Source organism: Pseudonaja textilis, chromosome 9 (genome assembly GCF_049901715.1).
Source record: "Pseudonaja textilis isolate UNSWEBS1 chromosome 9, rPseTex1.2, whole genome shotgun sequence".
NCBI lineage: Eukaryota > Metazoa > Chordata > Lepidosauria > Squamata > Elapidae > Pseudonaja > Pseudonaja textilis.
In genome coordinates this window covers 15,323,443-15,351,162 of record NC_141998.1, presented here as the reverse complement: position 1 = coordinate 15,351,162, position 27,720 = coordinate 15,323,443, and the positions used below count along the sequence as shown (strand labels likewise).

General features: G+C 41.6%; 1 protein-coding gene across 3 annotated transcripts in view; it reads left to right on the top strand.

Annotated features, from left to right (window-relative positions):
- Positions 1-24,699, top strand: part of ROBO3 (roundabout guidance receptor 3) — a 181,043-nt gene extending 156,344 nt beyond the window's left edge. For 2 of the 3 annotated variants that reach the window (XM_087939008.1, XM_026718014.2), the window contains 17 exons: positions 3,160-3,326; positions 4,171-4,292; positions 4,446-4,662; positions 10,084-10,208; positions 10,475-10,646; positions 11,333-11,527; positions 12,070-12,093; positions 12,210-12,255; positions 13,381-13,538; positions 14,339-14,614; positions 15,108-15,273; positions 16,078-16,305; positions 17,496-17,677; positions 18,471-18,578; positions 20,357-20,536; positions 22,962-23,116; positions 24,186-24,699. In XM_087939008.1, coding sequence (XP_087795134.1) covers positions 3,160-3,326; positions 4,171-4,292; positions 4,446-4,662; positions 10,084-10,208; positions 10,475-10,646; positions 11,333-11,527; positions 12,070-12,093; positions 12,210-12,255; positions 13,381-13,538; positions 14,339-14,614; positions 15,108-15,273; positions 16,078-16,305; positions 17,496-17,677; positions 18,471-18,578; positions 20,357-20,536; positions 22,962-23,116; positions 24,186-24,197 — 2,533 coding nt within the window. In that variant the 3' untranslated portion in view covers positions 24,198-24,699. The remainder of the gene's footprint in view (positions 1-3,159; positions 3,327-4,170; positions 4,293-4,445; positions 4,663-10,083; positions 10,209-10,474; positions 10,647-11,332; positions 11,528-12,069; positions 12,094-12,209; positions 12,256-13,380; positions 13,539-14,338; positions 14,615-15,107; positions 15,274-16,077; positions 16,306-17,495; positions 17,678-18,470; positions 18,579-20,356; positions 20,537-22,961; positions 23,117-24,185) is intronic. The other variant, XM_026718015.2, reaches the window with a different exon arrangement.
- The last annotated feature ends 3,021 nt before the right edge of the window (positions 24,700-27,720 follow it).

The following is a 27,720-nucleotide window of genomic DNA, read 5'->3' as shown; positions in this document are numbered from 1 at the left end:
CACAAGTCAGGCTGGGGGGTCCCTGTTCTATTATCCAAGAATGGCAACTTCCACCTTTCACCTGATAAGGAAGACTTAGCTTTATAAAGATCTGGGCTGTTTTATTTCCTCTCTCCCCCCTCCCCCAATCTATCAGCTGTGTCTGGAGCTAGTTTTTCAGAGGGCAAGAGAGCAGATCCAGGCAGCTGTGTAAATTTTTTGCTGTTGGTACATTCCAAGACCACCCGTTTCCTCCTCTGCTAAATCCATATTAAGCTTCTGTTTGTGATTCCTGCCCATGACACACACATCACCACCGCCACATGCCCTGTTTGGATTCCGCCTCCCTGCAGCTGAGCTATCAAGGGATGCGTGCATCAAGGAAAGCTCTTCTTTTTTGTGTGGTTTGCACACCTTACCTAACAGAGCCATCTGTTCTGGACAGGGAGTTTTTTTGGGGGGAAGAGCAGGTGGCTGAGTAAGTCACTTACACTGAGTGGTTTGGCAAATGGGGAGGTAGCCCTGCTACTTCATAAATCATTGAGCAAACTAATCCAGACTTGTATGGGAACATGCACGAAGGGACATGGAAACACAAGACTAGGGGCAGCCTGGCATCTGCTACAAATCCTCTTTAACGTGGACTTGTGTGTTTAGCTTAGAATTCAGAGCTGGTCTGAATTCTGAGTTATCCTATTCTAAGCCATGAAAATGTCCTGGAGTTGCATTCAGTTTCAGCTCTTTCTAGCTTCCAGCATGGAACATATTACCCCATTGTTCCCGCATCCCATTTAAAGGCTACAAAAAATTGCATCTCTTTGAAGCAGAGTCAAAAGGCTCAAAAAATAGATTTTCTGATTGCAGGGAGAATAGGTTGGGCTAAGGGCCAAGTCTCTGTTTACCTTTACCTTTACCTGAGCCAAAAGCCTGTCAATCAGAGTTCCATTGAATTCTGAACCTTGAAAACTCAAGGTGGGCAGTAATTCTACAACAATTTTGTGAACCTTAAAATTCAGTGGTTAAGGCCCTGGGAATCTTGTCTACAGCTCCTTTGTGTCTACAAAAGGATGTGCTTATAACTGCAACGTCTTTGCTTATAACTGCAAAGTCATTCTGCAGTTACTGAGATCTTTTAAGGCTTGCAGGGAGACTGTTTGGAAAAACTGGTCTCTTTCTAATGCTGGTTCCTCACTGGGGAAGAGTGTCATGTGCGTAGCAAGTAGCTGAAATCCACCTGCCCTTTCAAATTTCCCAGAATGCTTTGCACCTATCATTCGGTCTTTTGGTTCACTTGCTGAATATGAAGACAGATAGATAACTCTACAAATTCTTCCATACGAAGTTTCTTTTATTGGATTATATTAGGTATCCTCAAGGTAACTCACAGTTATGTCGAGGTGCATCTAATGTCCAATTCTTTGCATAGTTGAAAAATGATGGTAATCTTTCTATCCCATATTTCATCCCGTAGTAGTAGAAGCAAGGGGTAGAGGTGCTACCATGAGGCTGTGTTCAGGCAAGAGTGAAGAAACCTCCCCCAACCCATCAAGGGTCAATTCAGTGACCAATCAGGATTACAGATGTGACCACATGACATGGACTACATTTCCCAGGAAACCTTAACTACATTTACCATGATGCATTCCCTTAACAGGATAGCTCCCAATTACTAAGTAACTATACCAATTCCCATTAACTATAACTGGCTGGACAGTACAACCATGCTTTTTTGCTAGAGTTTGGGGAATCTAAAATGCCAGGGGGTAACCCAGGTCCTTGGGGACCTAATGGGGCAACCCAACAGCCAGAGAAAAAATGATCTTCATTAGGTTTGGAGGTTGCATGAGCCCAAATAGTTGTCCAAGAATGTCAGAAGCTGTCAATAGTCTTGTCTTAATGAAACCACTAATTTTCTCATTTCATGATAAGAAAAATGTGGACTAATTGTTGGTAGACATCCAAAGTTCTACCCATTATTGTTACATTTGTAATCTGTTTTTACTTATTTTGGTTGGTTGGTTATGTTTTTGACTTGTGCTAACTTTGTTGTTATACAGTGAGCTACCTAGAGTTGTTTGGAGTCAGTGATACCTAAATAGAGTGAATAAAAATTAGTGAAATTAAATTAAACTAAATTTCTATAGCTACCCGTATTTCCCTGAAAATAAGACTGGGTCTTATTTTCTTTTGAGCCCTAAAATAAGCACTAGAGCTTATTTTCAGGGAAGTGTCTTTTTTCATGGATGGGAGGGCCACTTGCTTGTGGTGGGGCAGGAGGCCATGCAGTACACCAGTGCCACTACCACAACGTGGGGTGTGTGGAGCTGCCCCATGTGCCCTATATCAGTTTACCTGAGGGCCCTGCAGCCAGGCCCTGACACCTGCCTCACTTCACAGTGGTGGCTCCAACAGCCCCATTCATAGGACCCCGAGTGGCCACCAGCCCACTTCTTCTGCTTGCTCGCAGCCACCACAGAGGAGACTGAACAACATGCCAGTGCTGCAGCCATGAGGTGAGGTAGGGTGGGTGGAGCTGCCCCCCCCCACACACCCCGCACTGGCTTACCTCAGGGCCCTGCAGCCAGGCCCTGCAGCCACTTCCCTACACCTGCCTTCCTTCATGGCTGTGGCACCAGGACACAACTCAGCCTCCATAGCAGCCGCAAGCAAGAAGTGGGCCAGTAGTCACATGGGCTCTTGCTGCACATGGGTACTAGTGCTGCCACTGTGAGGCAGCTATCCGGGTGCAGAAGGCCTGGCTGTGGGGGCCCCGAGGTAAGCTGATGCATGGGGCAACTCCACCACTACCCATCTCACTTCGTGGCTATGGCACTGCAAGCAACCAAACCAAATTTTGAGGGGTGGAGGCATCTGTACAGGCTCTTAAGTAGGTCTTATTTTGGGGGGTAGGGTTTATATTAGGCACATGTAAAACATGTTAGGGCTTATTTTGGGGATAAGTCTTGTTTTCAGGGAAACTGGGTAGTTGATCCCAAAGTAAACTGTGGGACATTGTAAGTACATACATCAAGCTCTACTAGTGTACCTCTGCCTCTGAATTTTGCTAAATCAGGCTGCTGCTAAATCAGACCGTTGCTAAAGCAGCTAAATCAGATGCCAAGGGCACAGATGAAGCCTGTGCTGTCTCTTTCTTCCTTTTTGAACTCTGTCCTACTGCAGTCAGTCTTCAGGCAGTACTTGGCAAACCGTGGCAGATGATGTCAGGCTTGAAAAGCACACAGTCAGTGGCTTGAATCCAAACACCATTTACCTCTTCCTTGTACGAGCTGTCAACTCCTATGGCCTCAGTGATCCTAGCCCGGTGTCAGAGCCAGTTCGTACACAAGGTGAGTTTCCCATGAGGTACTACGTTGAATTAGGGTTTGATCTGACACGAGCTTGGTTGATGCAGTGTATTAAAGCCATAATGTCATTTATTTATTTGGGTTTAGCATGGGAAGGAGATCCAACCACGAGGTTTTGTGTTAGCATGCATGTTGTGTGAATCCATGTAACTATGAGGGGATTTAGAAAATTAGGGCTAAAGCTAACCCTGGCTTGATGTATGTGTGAAAGGGACCTAGATAGTAACACTGATGGAAGTTTTTGATAGGGATTAAAAGATGGATCAAGGCCCCATTTTGAATTCTACTGCTGTTGTGATAGGTTTTACTCCACATGTAAAACAGAGAAATAAAAGATTTATTTCATGGTGGTTATAAGGAATTAGAAGCTGTGCAAATGCAGTGGATGATCGCATATGTAGAACCCCTTTCTTCATTCTGCAGTCCTCCAATTAATTGTAGAGAAGTCAACAAATCTACTCAATGATATATGGTCCCTTCTACTTTAGTTATCTGCCCTCTTATGCCTTTCAGAATACTTTTTGAGAAAACCTCTAGGAACCATAGTTAAGAAGAGTTCATAGTTTATAATCTCCAGTTGTACATCTGTAGCTCTATAATCCTTCCATAGAAAATTCTGTTGGCCTAGTACAGATTGAACTCTTCTAACAAAAACATATTTCTAACTCTTGAAACCTAGAAACCCAGTAAAACCTAGAAACAAACTTCATGGGCATATGCATCTCTACAGCTTGTTGAAAATTTGTTGTTTTCTGTTTTGGATATTTTATGTTGGTCTTGTTGCAAAGAGTATCATCTGGTATGGGATTTGTGGCTTTTTTGATAGATGTGAGTCCCACCAGACAAGGAGTTGACCATCGGCAGGTGCAACGGGAACTTGGGGATGTGGTAGTTCAGCTCCAGGAACCCATTGTCCTCACTTCCACCACCATCCAAGTGACCTGGACTGTGAGTGCTAATAAACTCATATTTTTTTTCTTGAAACAACATCATCAGAACCAATAGTAAGAGGAAGAAATGGGATCCTAGATTGGAAAAGCATGGATCCAGGCAATAGGTTCCATACCCATACAGTCAATGCTATCTCTTCATTTCATTCAGGTGGATCGCCAGGCTCAATTCATCCAAGGTTATCGAGTAATGTATCGACTGAAGAACAGCGCTTGGCTGGTGCAGGATGTGAAGTCACCTGCTGAACGGAACACTGTCTTAGTAGATCTACGCAAAGGCCAAGAATATGAAGTCAAGATCCGGCCATATTTTGATGAGTTCCAAGGCATGGATAGTGAGGTGCTCCTGGTGCGCACCCCAGAAGAAGGTTTGTAGGAAATGGAAGCTGCTATCTTTAAGCCTTCCCATAACCAAATTTCTTGGTTTCAATGGTCACATGCATACTGAGGTTTCCTCTTTACATCAACATTTTGATATTTTGCTATTTCTGTATCATCATCACTTTTTTAAAAAAAAGTTTTATTGCTTTTTTAAGATATACATAAACAAACACAACATAAAAACATCAAACCATCAAACCATCTTCCGTATATGTACATACAGTATGTCGGTTGGTTTACAAATTGTTTTGTGCTTCCACTTCATAGTCTTCAATTAGAATTACATTGTATATGTTCTTATATTGTCAATCAAATATTCCTGAAAACATTAATATCATTGTTAATCAATCATTTGACTATACTATTATTCATTCATGTTTTACAAAATAATCCATATTTTACTTAATTTATTTTATGACAATTCATATTTCCATCTCAAATCTATCCTATAATCATTTTGTAGACATAATAAAAAAATACATCTTTATATATTCATTATGTTCTAAAAATCTACATATTTCATTACCATTTTATTGTCTAACCATTGATAGAATAGATCCCAAATTTTATAAAATTGTTTATCTTCTTGTTCTCTGATTTCAAATGTCAATCTACTCATTTCAGCACATTCCATTATTTTCTTAATAACTTCCTCCTGTGTTGGTATTTTCTCCTTTTTCCAGTTTTTAGCAAATGCATCCTAGCCGCTGTTTACATTTACAATCAAATATTTCAATTCTTTACCATATATTTCAGGTAAAATTCCCAATAAAAATATATCTGGTTTCAAGCCAGTATGCTTTTTTGTCATTTTTTCCAACCATGTCTGGATTTTAATCCAATATTTTTTGGCATCCGCGCACCTCCATCACATATGGTAATATGAGCCAGGTATCTGATGACATTTCCAACATTATTCAGACTTGTTCTTGAACATTCTTGCTATTCTTGTTGGGAAAAAATGCCACCTGTAAAACATCAAACATCTTATACAAATTTTCTTTATATGCTGTTGACATTGTCATTTTATAATTTTGAGGCCACAATTTTTGCCATTTCTCTAAATCAATCCCATATCCAAAATTCTTCCCCCAAGCAATCATTGTTTCTTTAACTTGTTCTTTTTCTAGTTTGGTTTCTAATAAATATCCATACAGTTTTTTAATCATCTTTTCATCAGTACCTGTCAAAATCTTATCTAAATCAGTCAATTTATCATAGAAGCCTCTGTTTTAGAATCTTTATCATACCTTGAATGTATTTGCGCATATGAAAACCAATTCATCTTTATACCTTGTTCCTCTAATTTTTGCATAGATTTAAATTCACCCTTTTCATTCAATATTTCACCATATCTAACTGTTTTTTCCTTTTTGTATATTATAGGATACGAAAATGCTTCAATAGTCGATAGCCAGACCATAATTTGCCTTTTAGTCTTCTCCCAGTTTAACCACAGAGACTCCCGTATATAATGTCTTCTAAAATACCCCTGTGTTTTAGTTCTTTTATACCATAAAAAAGCATGCCACCCCAACAATAGATCATGTCCTTCTAGTGTCAACAATTTAGCATTTCTTAATGTTATCCATTCCTTGACCCACATCAGATTTGTAGCTTGGTAGTTCAACTCCCAATTAGGCAAACCAAATCCTCCTCTTATTCTAGCATCTTGCAAAAGTTTTAATTTTATTCTCGCTTTCTTACCTTACCATATATATTTCAACACAATTTTATTTAAATCTTCAAAATAATCTTTTCCAAGCCTAATTGGAATTGTTTGGAACAAATATAAAATTCTGGGTAATATATTCATCTTGACTGTTGATATTCTCCCCATTAATGACAGTTGTAAATTTTCCCATTTCGCCAAATCTAGTGCTATCTGCTGTTTAAGTTTGATATAATTATTCTCTTTTAGTGTATTGCATCTTGCTGTCATCATCATTGTTTTGTGTCTAACTCAGCACATTATCGCAGGGGTGTCAAATTCAAGGCCCTGGGGCCAGATTCAGCCCGTGGGGAGCTTAGATCTGGCCCACAGGGCCGCCCTGGAAAGACGGGCTCACGGTGCCTCTGCCAGCGAAAATGGGCTCCCAAGCTCTGTTTTTGGCTGCGATAGCCTCCTCCAACCCTCTGGCTCACCCGAACCAATGCAAACCTGCTGAATACCACCACTGCCCACTGCCCCACTCTGAGGTCAAAGACAACCCTATTGCAGCCCTCAATAAAATCAGGTTTGGCACCCAGAATTATAGGCTTCTTTCCTATAGAAACATGAATTCTGAATGCTATATTGATTGTTAGATAGAAATAAGGGAAGAAATAATTTCCCAGTGAACTATTCATGAGTGGTAATTGTTAACATTGGTGGAATGGATTAGGAGATCTCTGAGCTTTCTTTTGTAAAATGCAGTATATCTTACAGAATTAGGATTCTCATGGCCACTTCATCTATTATTAATAACCAAACATTTGCTTCCTACCCGATTGAAAAAATGATTGATCAAATGTTGGCCCTTTGATTTAATTATCTTCCGGGTGGTTTATAAGACATTTAAATGATCCCTTTCCATATGCTCCCTTTTCATCTCCCACCCAAATTGTCTTCCTTTTAACAGGCAAAAAAAAATGATAATTTGGCTTTAATTTTTAATAGAACCAAAGTACATGGTCTTGATTTATAAACTTAACATGCATTGATGAAGCGGCTGTGTCTTCTGCCTAATAGGGTCTTCTGTTTGGTCGATCCCCTGGTGATTTCTACAGAAAGCCCATCAGCAGGAGAGAGGAGAACCCTGCATAAGAATGAGGGTTGTTTTAACAGATTGAAACTGGTCAGGTTAACACAATACACTAAATAAATCACAACTGATAAACCACAACGGCTGGCTTCACAGAGTATGTTGAAATTGTTCAGTCATTCAGTCATTTCAGGTTCCCAAAGGATATCATTCTACCAGAATTATCACTGAAGAACTGCATTTTTTTTAGTTCTTATGCCTCATAGTTCTTATGCCACTTGCTCTTTTATTGGCTTTTTTCAATTGAGTTTGATTTTTCCAGGCATCCCAGCCTTTTTTTTAAAATAAATCTTGTCTGTGCTTTGCTTGCTTGTCTGAAATATATAAGCATTGGTTTCGTTGTTAGTATTTCCATGTGCACTCTGGTGGTGTTTCACCTCTCCTTGAATGAATTCTTCTTTTTGCAATCCAAGAAAAAGAAATTATTTATTTCCCCAACAATGTTCTTCAGCACCACAATTCAGAAGCATGCATTTTTCATTCAGCTTTTCTGATCGTCTACCATTTTACACTGTATGTTATAACTGGGAAAATAATGATTTTGACAATATATAATTTAGTTGCAGGCATGACACCTCCACAGTATGTACGCCATTTTTGAGCCTAGGAAGATAAAATCTGTTGGCCACTTCAGTTTCCCTGTTTCTTTGCATTGGGTTGGCACTGCCTGTTGACATAATTTTTGGGTTTTTTTGTTTGTTTTTTGTTTTTTTAATATTGAGCAGCATACCAGCACGTTCTTCCTTCACCTTCAAAAAGACTTCACTTAAGTCTTCTCCACTTCCAAGCATCAAGTGGTATCATCAGAACATCTCAGGTTGTTGACATTTGTCACAGCAATTGTAATTCCAGTTTCTGTCTCTCCTAATCTGACATTTTTCTCGGTACAGTCAACATCCCTGAAGGTTCTCCCCTGCCTTGCAAACTTTAATTGCCAGCCTTGTTTTAACTGCCTCCTTTTATTGAAATATAATATTTTATATGTTTTTTATGTTTTAATTGTACACAATTCAGAATCACTCTGTGAGTGAGATGGGCCACCTCTAAATGCGAATCAATCAATCAATAAACAAATAAATAAATATTGAGTACAGTGACAGTATACAGCCCTGGCGTTTTTCCCAATTTTAAACACTTCAGTTGCCTCACATTCAATTCTCATTCTTGATTCCCGGTCATGATAAAAATTCAATCAAAGGCAGAATAAGAGGAAGCTTAGAGTGCACCAATGTCTTTAAGGAGTTATTCACAATTTATTGCAGCTAAAACATTGCCCAGAGTCACTTTTTATTTTAAATGTGACAAATAAATAAATACATAAATAAATGGAAAAAAGACTCTCTACTCTTTTTTCATTTTCCACAGGATGTTACCTGTGTGATCTCAGGTGCCTTTGACTCTTCCAAACCCATCTTGTACATGTGCAACTCTTTTTCCATGTGTTTTTTTTAATATATTTGTGCCATCTCTTCTTTTTAACTTCTCTAGAGCTTTGTCTTTTATTATGACCACTCAATTTCTATAATTTTCTCAGATTTCTTGTCCTTTTCATTTATTGTTATTCTTAACTTCTTTGCATGCCAGTGTAGATATAACTCATTGTCTCTTTGTACCATTCTCTAGAATGTAGCATTTAGTTACACCAATTTCTTTCTGCCTCTGTTGCCTTTTGTTTCTTTGGCTATTTTCAATATATTAGCAGGCAGCAATGTAACCTTTTTTTTTGCTTTCTGCATTTCAATATATTTCTCTGGCTTTATCTTTGGTGATGTCACAAGGTTTCATCCAGAGTTCTTCAAGCACTCTATTTATCAATTCTAATCCACTAAATATATGCTTTACCTTCGCTGTATAATCATATTGAATATTGCTGAGATAATATCTTGTCTGCCTGATGAATTAAGTTGCAAGGAGAAGTTCATATGCTAGCCACAGGCAATACCAAATCTTGTTTTTGCTGATTGAATACATCTTCTCCATCTCGGCTTGCAGAGTATATAGTAAATTTGATTTTGGACTTGTCCATTGACTAATGTCCATGTGTAAAGTAATCTTTCAGGCTGTTGGAAGAAGGTATTTTCTGTAAACATTGAATTTTCTTAGCAAATCTCTATTTGTCTGTCTCCTGCTTTAGTTCGTATACCGAAGTCAAATTGTCCCATTATTGCAGATATTATTTAGTTCCAATTTTAGGATTCCAGTCTCCCACTGTTTTTTTTTAAGTGTTGCAATATGCTATAGAGCTGTATCTGGGGTTGGAAAATAAGACTGGGATCACTGAAACGTTAAGTGACTTGCCTTAAACTTAGCATTTTGATGTTGTAGCCAAGCAGTGACTTCGACCCCCTTTTATTCATAACAATAGCTTCTCCATTTCTGTTGTGAATTTCTTGTTTGCAATAAAGACCAGATGCTCTTCAGTTTTCTGTTTAGCAAAAACCAGTATCAAAATCTGTATCAAAACTTAGTGTCGTATAAAAACCCTGCCAGCCTGTCCTGACAATATCTTGCTGTGTGCTCACAACTTGGAGTAGAAGCTGCAATGGCTATGATCTTTATCAGACTAATCTGAGCAAGAAATCCCTTTTCTTTCCTCTTCCTCAGCTCCTAGCGCTCCTCCACAAGGAGTTTCTGTAGTGACTGTGGGAACCAGCAACAGTACTAGTATAAGCATATCCTGGGAGCCACCTCCACTTGGAGAACAAAATGGAATCATCCAAGATTACCGGGTAAGATGACAACTTTTGCAATGAGGGACATGCCAAAAAGGATGGATCTGAAGTCCTTTGGACTTCCAGTGGTCACAGAAGCTAGAGTATATTGTCATAGAGTTGGGATGTGCATTGTAGACTGTCTTGTCCAACTCCCTGGCCAATGCATAAATTCTTTACTCTAGTAGATACTGCAATCCAGTGATGTGCAGCTTGGGGTTTTTTTGCAGGGTAATGTCTTCTTCAGCCATTAGTTACTATGGTTTTCTCCTTCTTCTGGACAGGTTTGGTGTCTGGGAAATGAGTCTCGCTATCATATTAATAAGACAGTGGATGGCACAATACGTTCCACAGTTTTAATGGGGCTAATCCCTGGAATGATCTACCGCACAGAGGTTGCTGCTGCTACTAGTGCTGGCATCGGAGTAAGGAGCGCCCCAGTCATCATACAGATCAGTGAGTATTCAGTACTCCTTCATATGTCCACGGTTGGTAAAAAGAGGATCTATTTCCATACAGTCCTGCCCAACCAGGTGAATCACCTGCAGAAGCTCTATAGCACATCCCTAGCATCTTCAAAGATACAGCTATCATATGGACAAGAGATGGTCTTTTCAGAGATGGCCTGTGAGAAATTGATTGATAATGAAGAGGACAGTGATTAAAATTACATCCACTGCTATTACTATCATGCTTTTAGATGGTTGAATTGTATTCAAGGTCTTCTTAAATATGTTTATTCAAAAATAAACCCTCTTTCAATGTCTCTCTGGCAAATGTTCCATAACTTTAGTTCTGAAACAGGAGACAGCTGATACCAGAGGTAAGAAAAGTGATAAAATGCAATAGGAATAAGAAAGTGTGAGACACACTTGCCACATTGTCAAGACAATAAACAGCAGTTTGCTATTTTAGGACAGTGAAAGTAGAGACTCACATTATTGAGTGTTTTTCCATGCAAGCCCTGTTCCTACCAGAAAGAAAATTAGTAAGAAACCAGGCTCTTTCCTTGATATGCTAATTCTATTTGTAGAAAAACTGCAATCTTCGACCTGGTTACTGTCCTCACCGCATAATTAACCTTGCTCAAGCCTTGTACCTCTTCTGACTGCAAATGCCTTTGCCTTCCATGTTTGCTGCAGAACCCCTGCCAGACCAGGATACTGCACCTGTGGATAATGGGGATAGTGTGAGCCTTGCTGAACAGATCACGGGTGTAGTGAAGCAACCAGCTTTTATTGCTGGCATCGGAGGAGCCTGCTGGGTCATTCTCATGTGCTTCAGTGTGTGGATCTATTGTCGCCGAAAGAAGAGAAAGGAGATGAGCCACTATACAGGCAAGATAAGCTCATCTTTACTACCAGCTCTCCACTCTAGCAATCTTAAGGGAGGGTGTAGGTGGGCTGTCTTATACTAGGTCCTTTGGCCTGTCTTAGACTAGAAGCCTACTAAGCCAAATGGAGCATCTCAGCACCATGGAGAGCTCCAACTGAATCACTTGCTCCAAAGATGAAGTTGAACCCTACCCTGGAGGCTGGACCACCCCTCCTAAACATCTTCTGTTCTTGGAGAAGGGGAAGGCAAACTTCGTGTTAGTTGCCCCCAGCTTCCCCTGCTATTCTGTACTGTGTTAATGGGCCAAATAGATATTTGAGTACTGGAGGAAAATGTAGTCTTTGTGAATGGGACACCACACCCATTTGGGGGTTCCTTCTCCTTTTGGTGAGTTCCCTTTAATTGGGATTTGGACTATATGCCATTCTGCATGCAATGCACCTGCTGTGCCCCATCATTTTAACTTAGACTCCCTGCCCATCCATGCTGACCCCAGCAATGATTTCTTTGAGCTGCCTCACTCTTTGCTTGCTTCTCTTTTCAGCTTCCTTTGCATACACGCCAGCAGGTAAGGCTTCATGCCCCCTTCCCATCGTATTGCTTGGTCCTCCATACCACCAATTTTCCCCTTCTTTTGTTGTTGAAAGGAGCATCCCTGAGAATCTGCTCTGTTCTCCTTTGTAGTTTCTTTCCCCCATACGGATGGACCAGCTCGTGTTGGCAGCAGCAGGTGAGTGCAGGGGCTTCAGGTCATAGGAAGGATTCTCCCATAAGCTTTATTAGATCTCTGTAGCACAACCCATGTTTCTGCTTGATCGGGGCAAAATCTTAGAAGTTATAGCTACTGCAACATTTAATCAGTTAATTGATTTGGATTTGGATCAATTAAATGCCTTTGGTCAACTAAATCCTGCTAATCAAGGCATTTCTAAGGAGCAATAAACATTGCAATAGGCAAGCACGTTCTGAAAAGACAAAGTTCTTCCGTCCCTTTTTATCTTGATATTGAAGGAAGTGATGAAAGCATGTTGATAATCCATCATATAACTCAGACTTTTACCTCTTTTTTGGCCAGCTGTCGGTTAATCTTTATTTCAACCCTTTCAATATTTTTCAATGAAATAGTTAAAATTGCAGGAGATCTCTCCAGAGTAGCTTGTTTCATTATATGCCAAATTTCCTGTGTCTGTTTCAGGATCATTCTAAACACTTCACCCAAAGAGAAGATTAAAAAATTAATCACAAAACAGAACAGCATGCTGGAATACATTAATCCCTCAAATACCAAGAAATATATGAAGGGTTGATGTTGAACATTACAATAATGCAATTATTTATTAATTAAGAAATCAAGCAAACAAATAAATAACTCCAGCTGTTTTCAGTCAAGTGTTTTCCTGTTATGTTAGGCTATAATTCTCAGCTCCCCAGGACACCAATTTGGGTATTTGAACATTAGCAGCCAAGTTAAAAATGTGGTATAAGGCAAACTCCAAAATTTAAAGTTATGCATTTCTGAACCAATACTTCCTTTATTGCCTTGTTTGTTGCAACTTTGTGCATATCCAAAAGATGGATTTCCAACCTTAGGAACCTTTAAGACTTGTGGCCATCAACTCCCAGAATTCCCTAGCCTCCCATTCTGGGAGTTGAAGTCCACTACTTAAAGTTTTCCTAAGTTGGATACCCCTGATAATTGAAAGTGTTTTCTTCACCTCATAATTGAATTTAATTAAAAAAACATGTATTAAATTGAAACCATTTTAATCAATTAATTAATTGAAGCATGCACAATTTATTTTTAAATGCCTGCCACATTAGTCACCAAATAAATAATTTTCTGTCTCTCTTTTAGCCGCCCTGGCATGCTGGCCATGGCTACCAGTGCTTCCAGCTACCCATGGCTGGCAGACTCCTGGCCAGCCCCAAATCTGCTGCGGAATGGGAAGACAAAAGATCCTGGAATGGCCTGTTGTACAGGAAACCATAACGTCACCGAAAGATACTACAATGGTAAGAGTTCCATAGCTTCAGTTGTGTCTCTCAGGAGCACAGAAAGTCTAGCACTGGCTAGCAAAAGGCAACATGCATTGCCTAGACTCCCTCTGTAAGTGAGGTGGGCGGGGTCTAATTTTACAAATAAATAAATAAAAATCTGTAGCCAGCTAGCTGATCAGTGCAGTGGTGGGTTTCAAAAAAATTTCCTACCAGTTCGGAAAGCTCACTTTGCGCATACGCAGGGCTCAAACACAGCCCTCTGTATCAACGCTGGTGAGCTGTGCCTAATGCACATGCATGCCAAACGCACCTTTTGTGCATGCGTGAAAAGGGCTCAGAGACCACCCTCTTTATCAACAATGGTGAGCTGTGCTGTTTTTTAGCTCAGCTGAGGCGCGGCAATCCGCTCTGCCATGCAAATCAGCTGAGCTAATAAACTACAGAATATTTGACAGGTAGGAGAGATAATGGCAGGTGCAGGTGGGTGGAACCAGCGAGAGGTATTTGCCGGTTCTCTGAACCAGTCAAAATTTTTGATACCAGAACTAGTCAGAACCTGCTGAATCTGCATCTGTGGGAGAACAGGGTGGGTAGGCTCCAGTAAGGAGCTTGATCCTTTAGAGGAAGTAGCTGAGAGACATTCCCACCCAAGAGAAAAACTGAAACAGGATTTTGAAAATACCATAAAGACCCCCTTTTCTCTCTCTCTTGGTAAGTGCAAATAAAAGATAGTCTGAAAAATTGAGGCAGCCAGAATCTGCTTGAGCTCAACCCGAAAACCTGGTAAGGCCCACAACCTCTCTCCTTGTTTACAGATGCTGGGATTTCTAATTACATTGCTCAGACAGAGAAGTTTGGGACGGGGGTGTCCGATGGCCCCATATACAGCACCATTGACCCAGCCAGTGACGACATGAGGACTTTCAATGGGGCATTTTCCCAGCACACCACCCCATATGCCACAACCCCTGTGGTACCATATGGTGCAACCCATCTACACTCACCTGATGAAGAGGAAGGCCAATGGAACAACGAGCCTGGCATCTCTACCATCCAGTATGCCCAGCCCGACCGGGGCAGGGTGGAGAGTGGTAGGGACCATAAGCCTACAAGAAGCTAGACCGTGGACGTACTCAAATGTTTGATAGTGCAAGTCTAATTAAGATGTGGCTAGTGTAGCCAAGTTAAAGACGATGGAAATTGTAGCCTACACTAGACATCTTCCTCTGCCCTTCCCATCCCCACCAAGTATATCATGTACCTAGTCTCAACTTGCAATGTGGTCATCTTGTCTTGAGAAGAATGGGCCTGGCATTTCCCAGAAAAGGATAATTCGTCACTTGATGACAATGCAATACAATATGTGTACCATAAAAATGCATAACATCTTGTTCAAGGGGAGCACAAATTGCTGCAGGAAGATTAGGAGAACTATAAAGCTTAGCATACAGAGAATTAGGTGGCCACTTTAAGAGAACATACAGGTTCATTAATTTTAATAAGAGTTGTTCTTTGCAGATAGGACTAGGCTTATAACTGAAGTCTTTTACCGTAATGGAAGGTCTAACTTCTCTGTTTCCATAGTTGCTAAACCTGGGAAACAGAAATCGATGGGGAAGCCAGTAAAAACACCATCCCTCAATTGGACAGAAGTGCTGCCCCCACCACCATCTGCCAATGAGCTGAGCCAATATGTGGAGGAGGAGGAAGAAGAAGAAGAAGAGGAAGAAGAAGAAGAACTAGAACTCACGTAAGGGCTACTGGAGGACTGGGAAATTGCAGTATTTTACTGTGTTTTCTTCGCTGAAAGAGCTGGCACTGAAGTATGGGTTTCATGTTCGTATTAAGGCTGAGTTTGCACTTGAATTTTGACCAGCTTTTTCCAGGAGTAATGCATTTTCCTGTAGTACAAACTTTCCTAATGTACTGCTTATGAACAGAGCAATACGTATGAGAGGCAAAATAATTATAATCAGTATTGCCAGTTTTGAAGTCAATACTTCCATGCAGGATATCCTCAGCTGACTCAAAAATCAAGTTTTAACCTTCAGAACCCTTAAATGCTCCTCCACGGGGCATTTATGACTTTTTTCTCCCTTGTCTTCTCCCTATTGATGCTACAAGGAGCATACATGTGTTCAATTAGGATACTAGTTAAATGTTAGGAGCCTAGTCTTCCTGGCCAGTTTATTGGCTGCGTTCATTCATTGAAAACCTAGGAAATGTACTAAGCTTGGTTTCACTTTGTCTTGCTTTACTTGTAGTTTGTAGCAGTTGATGGCTCAATGTCAGTGTGAGCCCAAATGAATTAATTTAGAAACTGCATTAAGCATGTTTTAGTCCACTGACAGCCATGTAGATTGCTAGATGGCTTACTTTAGGCATCAATGAATCCACAGCGTGCCTTGTTTGGTATGTTGCATGATGTATGAATAAGTGTAGGTCAGAGTTGTAATGGCTGTATATTACATATGAAAGAGCATGCATTTAATAAATCATTGTTAAAACAAGTCATGGCTTAGGACAATGTATCAATAAGACAATGTATTAATAGGTCAGGGGTGGAGGAATGGTGTCCACCTCTGCCGGAGAGGACCTACTTAATGGAGAACATCCAGGAAGAAGAATGTCCTCTTCCCCCACCTCGCAACGATGCCTCTTCTCCTGCAAATTCCTATGGACAGCAGTCCACGGCCACTCTGACTCCCTCGCCACGGGAAGAGAAGAGAGCTTCAGAGGACATTCCCAGGTTGCACCAGTTTGAGATTCCACATCTGCCCAGGTATGAGCTCCCCAAGTCTGCAGTCTCGGCTTATGAGGTCACCTTTAGTGTGGCCCTCACAGATTCCAGTCCTCCTAAAGATCTGCAGAACCTTTACGTTCAGTCTCTGTTGTCTCTCTTTGCTATGGGAAGTGGCCCGAGACTTGGAAAAGAAGGGTCATTTCAGGCAGATGTTAATCCGCTGCAGTTTGAGTGCTAGTATAGACTTGACCATATTGGATCATATTCAATAAATACATCTTTCTCTTATCAATGTGGGCCATTAGCTCTTTTGATGTATTGGAAAAAAGGAGGAAGATCTATTAAGTAAGGAAATAACCCCCCAAGACACCCTCCCCCCCCCCAGTGTTTGGTACAATGGAAAGTGAAAGCAGACAGGGCCTGTCATCTTGATGGTGTTCAAGCATACTATTTGAAGGCTAAAGCGATGCCTATTCTCTGAAAACCTCTGATAATGTTCTACATTTAAGTGATTAGAAAATTAAAACATCCCCAAAACCCGTCCTTTTAATCTGATACTCCTTTGCTGTTGCTGGCTTTCTATAAAGCCTCTGTGGAGAACACTCTGACATATTGTCTGGGTGTGTGGTATGCAGGCTCCACAGCTGAGGACTGGGAAACTGTACAGAGGGTGATAAACACAGCTCAAAAGATCACTGGTTGCCCTCTGCCCTCCCTGGATGACTTAGCCAGGTCCCGTGCCAAAGCAGAATCAAGGCCATTATAGAAGACCCCTCACACCCTGGCAATTATCTTTTTGACCTGCTGCCGTCTGGACAGCGTTTAAGGTCAATAAAATCCCACACCACTAGACTAACAAGTAGTTTCTTTCTCTGGGCCATCCGAACCGCAAATAAACACGAAGTCACTACCTTATTAAGATGTGAAAAGATGTGAAATCTCAATACCCCACTCAGATGTATAATAACATATTACAGTACAATCCATCTCTTGTGTATTATACTCAGCTAAGCGTAACAGTCAGTGTTGGATGTATATTTTGTGTATATTCGTAGGTATTGTACTCTCAAATTGCAAATGAAGACGTGGGTACTCTATTTTCCTTATCTTCATTTTTAAGTGCTTTGGTTTTATTGTATTGTGAACAGTTGCTGGGGTGCATCCACAGTTTCATTGTACTTGTACAATGACAATAAAGTTCTTCTCTAATTCTCTAATTCTCTTCCCAGGCGGCTACCCAATGGGTCAGGTCCCTTGCCAAGGCCCTCAAGTCCTCCCTTGACTCAGTCTAATCCCAGTCTAAACCTGCCCGAAGAGAGGTCAGAAGCCATGCTTCCCAGGCAAAGTCACCGGCGTAACCTGAGCCAAACACCAGCGCATAGTGCAGAGAATGTGGACTCTCCAGGTCAAGGTGAGTGACCTTTTCTAAATCCCTCTTCCCAGGTGTCCCATAGCATCACAGGAATAGGGATGGCTGTGGCATCCTCTTTGAAGAGAATGTCAGGGAATTCTCCTTATAACTAACTTCCTGTTACAGGAAGGGCAAAACATTTGTAGTGACAGGTAGTTCTGATTTATGACTGTAATGGTGCCTTTTACAGTTCTGAGAATTGTAAAGTGGATCATCCACACGTGGACTTGATTTATTACTCTTTTTGATTGACTGTTAAGTGAATACCATAATTGTTAAGCAAATGTCATGTTTGTTGAGTAAACCCATTGTTTGCTATGGGACTTTTCTCCTAAAAACAGAAGTAAATACTAGTTTTCAGCAGAACCATTTATCTATCTATCTATCTATCTATCTATCTATCTATCTATCTAGAGGATTTATATGGCTGCCCACTCACTCTCAGTGACTCTGTGAGGCTTACGAACAATCAATTTGTGGTCATGTGACCATGGGAAAAAGCCATAAATGCAGGCCAGTTGCCAAGAGCTGGAAATGTGGTCGCATGACTGAGATGGGGGCCTGGCTGTCAAAACTTTGAAACCTGGTCCTAAGTATTTTGGGGAGGAGCCATTATGATGGAGTTCACCCAACACCCTAAACCAAAATCCAACATACTGTAGAACAGCTTAGCATAATGTACATATTTTGCCCATGTTTTTTATCCACTTAGCACAGGTGAGCAATTATGAACTTTACCAATATGTTGGTGGGGAAGGCTAAATTATTACTGATGTTGGGCTTTTACTGGCAGGCAAGACACATTCCAGCCTTGGTGATGTTTTGCTTCCCCTGGGTCAGAAAGGAAAAGGCAAAAAGAAATCCAAGTCCAGCCACTATCGTCGAGAGAAGAAACAAGGAGGTAAATCCCAAGTTTGTGCTATACAGCGTTAAATCCTCTTCTGGTCTCTTGATTCCCGATGAGTGCATGAACAAGCCTATATGCAGTAGTCTTCTTGGCAATGCGTTCAGAAGTGGTTTGCCTTTGTCTCCGCCTTCCTAGGGCTGAGAGAGAATGGCTGGCCCAAAGTCACCCAGTTGGCTCCATGCCTAAGGAAGGATTCAAATTCAGTCTCCTGTTTGTTTAGCCTCAGATCTTTAACCACTATACCAAACTGGCTTGATGCATTTAATTATAGCATCCTCCTAATTCCATTACCTAATCGGGTTAGTTCCTCCGTGTGTGTGTGTGTGTTTTAAGTGTACCAAGAAGCAGCCACTCACATCTGGGAAGCATCTGCTTTCTGCCTCCTTTTATAGAAACTTGCTCACACAATTGTTTTCAGGAACACATTTAACTTTTCCTTTCTCGTATCTTAAGCAAGCCACACATTGCAAGTATTAAATTGGGACTTAGCCATTGGGGACCAATGAAGCAATTTACTAAGGAAAATAGCTACTTATTTAAAAGGCTAATAAGCCACCATTTAGACCTGGAGAGAGGAACATAGAACCCCAGGATGGTAGCGTGCCTGCGAAATCCTCAAGAACAACCCTGGTTTGGTTTTGTTGATGTTTAAAATGTGTATCCATGCATGTAATGTCCTTGTCACAATTGCAAGATGTTGAGATTCTCACAATGCTCGCATGGGATTTCCATTTTGGTTTGATGTGTTTATTGGGCATTCAGGCCATTGCATTTGGCCACACCATGATTCCCATGGCCCCAAAATAATGTCAAATCCTACTTATTATTAAAGTGGGGAGGTCCTTGGTAATCTCTGAGCTTGGTTGTTTTCTTGTAGATGTTTCTTTGCCCAAACTAGGTTACATCACTGGTGTTAGTCTTAGCACTGATGATTCTACCTAGTTTGAATAATGAAACAACCAAGCTCAGACAGCGCCAAGAACCCCTCATATCAACCCTGAGCTACAAATATGCTCCTTTATAGATATTAAATTTTTCATATCCAGGGCTATCTGTGGGGGAAGGAGTCATTTTGGTTTGCTCCAAGTCTGTGCTACTTTCTGGTTGTCTAGACCGGGGGTGTCAAACTCACGGCCCGCAGGCCAGATATGTCATGTGCTGGCCCTGCCCCTGCCCAATTTAGCAAAGGGGAAAAAAGTCCTGATACATCATGTGACAATGCCGTGACGACGCAAGTTTGACACCCCTGCTCTAGACACCCCAGGTCCTGGCTCAGCAATGACAACTCGCCAATGACAAACTCTGCTTTTGCTGATATTGGTCCTGATTCTCCCACTTCCTTCTGGTTTTTGCAAATAACAGCAAGCAGTTTTTCTCTTTTAGTAACTACAAATGAAGTACTATCACGATCCACCTGATTCTCCAAGCTTCACCATTCAGAGTACAACACATACCATTCTGAGATTTTCAGATTCCTAAGGCTGCCAGTATGAATGCTCTAAGACAGGGATCTCCAAACTTGGCAGTTTTAAGATTTGTGGACTTCAACTCTCTACTTCAACTGGAAGACTTGTGGACTTCAACTCCCAGAATTCCTCATCCAGTGTGCCTGGCTGAGGAATTCTAGGAGTTCAAGTCCCCAAGTCTTAAAGTTGCTAAGTTTGGAGACCCCCTTGCTCTAAGATGAATATGCATTGGAGGACCGTCTAAAGAAATTTCAGGGGCTTCCTAGAAAGCAAGAGTGGATGCTTTATCATCAGTTCTGCTTGCAGATTTGCCACCACCACCTTTGCCACCACCTGCAGAAGATCTCGGCAGCTGTGCTCCAGACAGCACCCCACGTCTAGACAGTGACCCTTCTTTAGAGAAAGACCTCAATGGTTTCTCAGCCATGGAGAGGAAAGTTGCCCACCGCACAGTGGCTGGCCAGCTCTACCAACAGCACCGAGATGGTAATGTTAGCCATAGAAAGCATTTCTCATACTATGGATTGATTGTGAGATTGCATATTGATGTAGAGTCACGGGCCAGCAGTGTGAATTCTCATCCCTCTCTAGGGCTTTCTTCTTTCCAAGAAAGATTTGGAGCTTTGGAACTCCTTGACAATTCAAGGAGTTGATTTGTCTTGGAAATGTTCTTTCCTGCCACAGTTACCATAGAAAGGTCAAGCATGGGGTGTCAGTCCTGAAGCCATTTTTTAAGCTGGAGCCATTTTGGGAGCATCTTCAGGGCTGCCACAGCCAGGCTGGTTTGGAGTGGTGAGAACCTAAGGGGGGAGAGATAGAGATAGCTGGGGATGTGTAGCCATAACAACATTCTTTCCCATGGGAACCAAGCACACTCCACCAGGTATTGGAGAGGCATGGACCAAAGCCAGCCAGGATGGTGGCTGCAACCTTGTTGGACCATGTGATGGACATGTGGCCTGAGGGAAAGAACTTTGGATGGAGAAAACCTCCGGTCCTTCAGAGTTGGGTTTTCCCCAGATGTGCCAGTATGACATGCCTAATAAATCTACACTTTGAGGAATATGCCTGCCTTGGAGTTTTGATTCCGTTAGGTGTGTTAACTGGAACTCTGACATGGGGCTTGGCAAACTGAATTGTTATATAAAATAATTGAAATCCACTTGCTTTTTCCACTTGGAAAACTTGAGTGCTTCTGCTCATTTGATGTATGTTTCACCATCCAACAGATCGAGTCTCAAAAGCAGTTTGCAGTAGATTTCAATATAGGTAGTCCTCTCCTTACAAGAATTCATTTAGTGACCATTTGAAGTTACCATAACACTGAAAAAGTGAGTTACAACCAATCGTAGCAGCATCCCCACAGTCACATGGTAGAAATTCAGGTGCTTGGCAACCAAGATTTATTTATGATGGTTGCAGCCTCCCAGGATCGAATGTCATTTGTGATCTTCCGAACTGTCTTCTAAAAAGTCAAATGGGAGAAGTTGGATTCGTGTAATGACCATGTGATTCACTTAGTAACTGCAGCAATTCGCTTAACAATGTGGCAAAAAAGGTCATGAAATTGGGTGTGACTCACTGAAATAACCACCTTGCTTAATAATGGAAATTCTGGTTCCCGCTGTAGTTATAAGTTGAGGACTTCTTATCATAAAGACATATACAGTAAACCAGACTGCTCTTGGTCCTTTGAGCAATGGGCAGCCTGACTGTTTTTGTTTTGCTTTGGCAGTATGACAAAATGTGAATGCCTATAATGAAATCTTCCCCCATTCTAAAAAAAATATTAATCAGAATGCAGGAACCCTGAGAAATAATTTCTAAGATACCTAGTTTGTACAGACATGAGGAATTCAGGTCCCCAAATGAAGCTACAGTTCCCAGAGTTCCTACGGCCTCAGTTGCTGTTTCTGAGGTCCCTGGAGAGAAGGAGGTGTGTCGGTTCAGCTTATGATCCAAGCTAGTGAAGAATTCCTGGGGGAATTCTAGATCAAGGGTGTCAAACTCAATTTCAGCGTGGACCGCATCAGGGCTGTGGTTGACCTTGACTGTGTAGGTGGGTGAGGCCAACTGGGTGGGTGTGACGCAAACTCCCCAAACTGCTGGCATGTGTCCTCTTCGCACTGAGTAGACCTGGCTGAAGCCATGCTGGCCCAGTGTTGCATTGGGTAGACCAGGCCGAAGCCCCGCATGCTGGCCCCTTCCATTTTCCAGGATGGCCCCACAGGCTGGATCTGACCACATCATGGGCCGGATCCAACCACATTGTGGGCCAGATTTTTTGGCCCACGGGTCTTGTGTTTTACACCCCTGTTCTAGATCATGTAGGTGACAATTACAAGCAGACGTTTCTACAGTGACTCACTCTTCTCATCTCTAACCCCCTTTTACTTTTTGGCACTTCCACAAGATCTAATTAGGGAGATTAGGGGATCTCTTTCAAGACCCACAACTTTTATTTGTAATGTAACTTTGTTGAACTATGCAGTTGACAAGGACCATTGCATGGTGTAGGATCGCTAGCCTTGTTCCTTGTATTGAGCCCAGAATTTTCCTGTCCTCTGGACTGAATTTTTGCCAAGATAAGATGCTTGGAAGTTGCTTCTTAAGTTGGTTTTCTTAAAAGCAGGAATTAGAGGCAATTTGAAATGATCACAGGTATGGATGATGTTCATTCAAGGACTTGAAATGAATCAACAACTGTTATTTCATGATTTTGAGTGTGCTCACAATAGCTACTTACTTAGAAAAGGATATCTGATGCAAGAGTTGGTGATTATTCTTATTTTTATCCCACCCTTGCTTCCACAGCTGCATAGGCTGCAAAATGGCTGTGGTGTGCATTGCGAGAGAAACTGTTGCTTTTTGTGGTTTGTTTTAAACTCCCTTGTTGGGTGTCTCTTGGCAGAAGAAGAAATTGTTCCCTACCACAAGCCCACCTTTTTCTCCCGGAGTCAGATGTCAAGCAATTGCTCTACAACAGGAAGCTCTTCCTCCCGGGGTTCCACGGCATCCAGAGGCCACGGATCAGGACGCAGCCGGACAACAGGGGATCGCACTGAGGTGACTGCACAGGGCTTCCTACCGCCACGTTTCCCCTTTTCTTTTGCATGATTGAATGAGGGGTTCGAGACCCCTGCTTGGGATGGGCTGGGAAGGGTTGACTGGCTGTCATACAGAGCTGATAGAGCCATGAAGGTCTCAAGAACAACTGAAAAGGATGTGTATCCTGACGTGTATTAGAACCACAGAATGTGGGAAGAGTATTAACTCTTTGTTCTACCCTGACTCTTCTGGATTGCTCATTTAATATGGAGCAGACAAACCAAGTATTAGATTAGCTCACAGTGCCTGCATTATACAACCTGCTAAACTGTATGCCATGTTTAAGATAAAACAAAGTATTATATTTTAGTTTGTTGTATTAAACAAATCAGCAGGGTTTGTAAACCATGACTCATCACTTTGACTTTGCATTAGTGAGCAAGCTTGTCAGGTCTTAAACTACCTAATTAATGTTCCTCATAAGATTTCTAGGTCATTGCATTTGGGGGAACTTTGTCCAGGCACAATTTTAACCCCAATCCAGATCTGCCCTAAAATTTTTAGTAGTTGCATGAGGGAGTCCAAGGAGACTTTTAGAGACAATAATCAAAGCCAGTTTAGAGAAAAATTAGATAAGTTAAGCAGGGAATTGGCAAATCATTGAAAAAAATATGAAGTAACAATTAAAATCTTGTGATATATGTGAGCCAAGACATTTACAGGTTGGTAATAATGTGCATTCATGCACATCAAAATAGACCAGAGCCTCTTCCCTCTCCCTCAGTTACTTCTTCCTTCCTCAGAAATCACTGATGGCTACTAGTTTTCTGTTGCTCGTAGCTTTGAGATGCCAATAATCAAAGTGCCTCCCCATAAACTTCTAGGAAATACCAGACAAGGTCAGTTACTGGCAGCTAGCCAAGATATGGCTCAACCAGGCAGTGAGAAAAGTGGGCAGGGGTCCAGATGTGTGATCTACAGGTGGCCCGTCTGGGTTCTAAGCAGCATAACCTGGATGATGCAATGCAGAAAGGCAAACAAGCTACAGGAACACGCATACTGATGTGTTCTCTTCTTGCATTTTCAGGAGAAAAGATGAAACCAAACACCATTGGCATGAGCAAAGCAAGGTTACGAATTTGAAACCTGTAGACTTGGGGCCTGGTGGTTTTCTGTGCATCTAATTTATGATCCTTCCAAAGGAGCAGTATGGCCTGGCTCCATGTAAATAGGTTTGTTTTTCTGGAGGTTGACGGTCCCTGAGAGGCAAGGAAACTGTATTTATAAATGGAGACAAAGAGACATTCAAGCCTTAAGCCTCGGTGGGCCTGTTTGGGAAGAGGCTGGGCATTTTTCGAGATGGGGAAATTGGGGCCACTAGCAGTGGTGGGAAAGAAGTGGGAGATGAGGCAGGAAATGAAGTGGATCTGCAGACATTCAGTTCATGTTGGGCCCTGAAAGAGCCCATCACATCAAGCACATAATCAGATGCTGCCCAGGTGCTTCGCCCTGCCTGCCATAAAGCAGGGTTCAGTGGGGATTTCTTTGGTAGCTAATGAATCCTTTTGTAAAATGGCCAATAAAGCTATTTGTTAACCTGAGTCTTGCTGAATAATCTGTGCTTTTCTTTTTCCTGGTGATGCATCCTCATGGCTACCGTATCGCAGGTAGTTTGCCTGTTTCACCTCCCTTTCGAAAAGGAAATTGCCAGAAACTGCATTGTTTTTACTTTATTGTATTGCACAAAGCTGCAGCAACTTTCTGAGGGCCAGAAATGTGAAACAGAAGGATGAGGTCAAGCTTGGCTTGGCTAGGCTACATCATGAAGCTATAAGCTGTGGTTTATGAACCTCACAACAGGCTGAGGTCAAACAATGCACTAAGCCCAAACCAAGCCTATTGCCTGATGGCTGAACAAAACACATCAGCTCCTTGTGGTCATAAACAGCTGCCCCGACACGAGACCATTTCTGTAGTTTAGCTGGCCAAAAGTGCTTCCTAGTTGAACCAAATTGAAGAGAGCACATTAGTAAATAAAATCAGTGCCCAGAGTCAACCAAGCAGCAAAATCAGAGAGACCCCAAGAAGGTTCTAGAGTTAGGGAAATAAAGCTGTGCAAGACTATTTACAAACAGGGTTCTTTATTTTACCCTAAAGTAAAGGTCTCCCACCTTGGCAACGTTAACTTTAACATGCTGGCTGGGGAATTCTTAGTGTTGAAATCCACAGGTCTTAAAGTTGCCAAGTTGGACATCCCTGCTCTGAAGGCAGGGGTGTCCAACTTAATTTCCAAAGCACCAGAAAGCAAGATAAGAAATGATAGTTGGAAACTAATCAAGAAGAGAAGCAACTTGGAATTAAGGAGAAAGTTCCTAACCGTGAGAAAAATGACAGCTTGCCACCAGAAGTTGTGGATGCTTCATCACTGGAGGCTTTTAAGAAGAGACTGGACAGCCTCCTATCTGAAATGGTATAGGGTCTCCCGCTTGAGCAGGGGGCTGGACTAGAAGACCTCCAAGGTCCCTTCCAGCTTTATTCCAATTGATTGGCGTCCTCATAACTTTGGATCCCCATAGGCACCCTAAGCCTATGTTCCATTTCTGTTTCCTTTGAAAGGATGTGATCAATTAAAAAGATTTGAAATTGTCAATTAAGAACATCCTTGGGTGGCAAACTGAGAAGGTATCTTGGTCATGGCCTTTTTATTGCCCACTATAGTGAGATATTAGTGTAAATTGCAATACCCATTATGCCAGTCTATCTTTCCCAGGCGTATATCAGAATCAGCACATGCAAATTGGTGTGCAAGATGCCAGAGAGCTGGGCTAAAAAAAAAGTTGGGAATTATTTGTTCAGGGAAGTAATATTTTCAATTTATCATCCTGGTGGGAATACATGACCACACCCACCCACCTCATCCTTCTGCTCTTAGTGATGAATGAGCTTATAGTCTGTAAATCAAGGAGAAATGTTGTTCAAGAAACTGTCTGACTGCTTTCCCAGGAAGATGTGGTTTATGGTCTGAAAAGGTGGGGTTCGTTTGCCAACAGCACCACAAAACAATTTCCAGCACACTCTTTCAGAATACATATCTACCTAGGGGTAAATAAACAATGATTGCCTCTTTCATTTTGGGTGGTGGGGAATCAAATTGAGCCTTGAACTTCTTCCCTGCAATCCACTCCTCTTCAAGTTATTCTGGCATGCCTTCAAAGAAGTCTATTGCAACTGGGCCATAAAGCAGGAGTGGAAGACAAGCTCATTCAGTAGGATTTATGAGTTTGTTTCCTTTGCATCAAGGCTTACTCTAATGAGCTTCGGGAGACAGGAAGAGCCTCAGTACAACAACATCACAGGGGAAGGGCAGCCCAGATGAAGAACAGGCACCATTTAGAAACAAAATAAACCTGCAATTCAATTAAAGCAATGTAGTTTGGATTTGGAATAGGAACAGGAACAGGACAGGACAGAATAGAATATTTTTGTTTTTCCAAGTGCACAGGAATTTGTTTCTGGTGCAGAAGCTTTCAATGTGCATGCAAAATATAATGGTGATGGTGATGCCACCTAGAATTCTGGTAGCAACCAGTATCAATCATCAGTGCCAGGCACTGACATTTGTGATACATTTTTAAATGTTCAGTTGACTGAGTTTCATGTTTAATGAATGAAAGATAACAACAACAATAATAGTAACAATAACAATAATAATATAATGCAAATAAAAGAAGGTAGTAGAGAAGATGAGAAGGAAAATAATACAGCCATACCACATGGGTAAATATACTTAGTCCTGTGGGAATTAGGTATGAGATGGGATGAGATGAGATGAGATTAACAGAGTTGGAAGGGACCTTGAAAGTGAAAGTCCAAACCTCAAAAAAAAAAAAACCAAGTGGAGGGTCACAAACAGTACTTACTCTTATTTCCTGAATTCCAGAAAAAAATAAATATTTCCCCTGTCTAGTTTTGTTGCGCAGTTCTCATCTCTGTTTCTTAGCTGAGGAACCAGCGTTGTATGAAGACATTTTCCATGACCATGTGGCCAGCACGGCTGTATGCCAAAGGCACAAAGAACAGTTATCTTCCCACTATTTGTCTACTTGTATTTGCATGATTTCAAATTGCTACCTGGGCAGGAGCAACAGGAGCTCACCCCATCACACAGCACTCAGAACTCAAACCCAGATTGTCAGTTTTCCAGCTGATAAGCTCAGTGTCTTTAACCATCCAGAACACAATGTGCAACACTAGGAATGTTCACGAACAGGATAGACATAGGGGTTGTGCTCATTCCTAATAGAAAGTGTTTATCCATTTATCCATGCAAGTAAAAATACTCTGACTGACCATCAGCTTCTCCTTCTCATTGGCTGCTCAATCCCCATTCTTCCAAATATATGCGTTCAGAATATACATAAATACAATGGGACTCATGGGAGTCCCTTGTCACTTCACTGCAATCAGCCGTTCATATAAATCATGCCGGGTACCAGCCAGAGACACAATATCCAATTGTCCTGCCAACCTGGGCTGGGCCAAGTCTTCAGCCCAACCAGCTTCTGACTCCACTGAGCTGATTCAACAAAAGAAGTCAGTGACTTCATCTACTTTTACGGCAG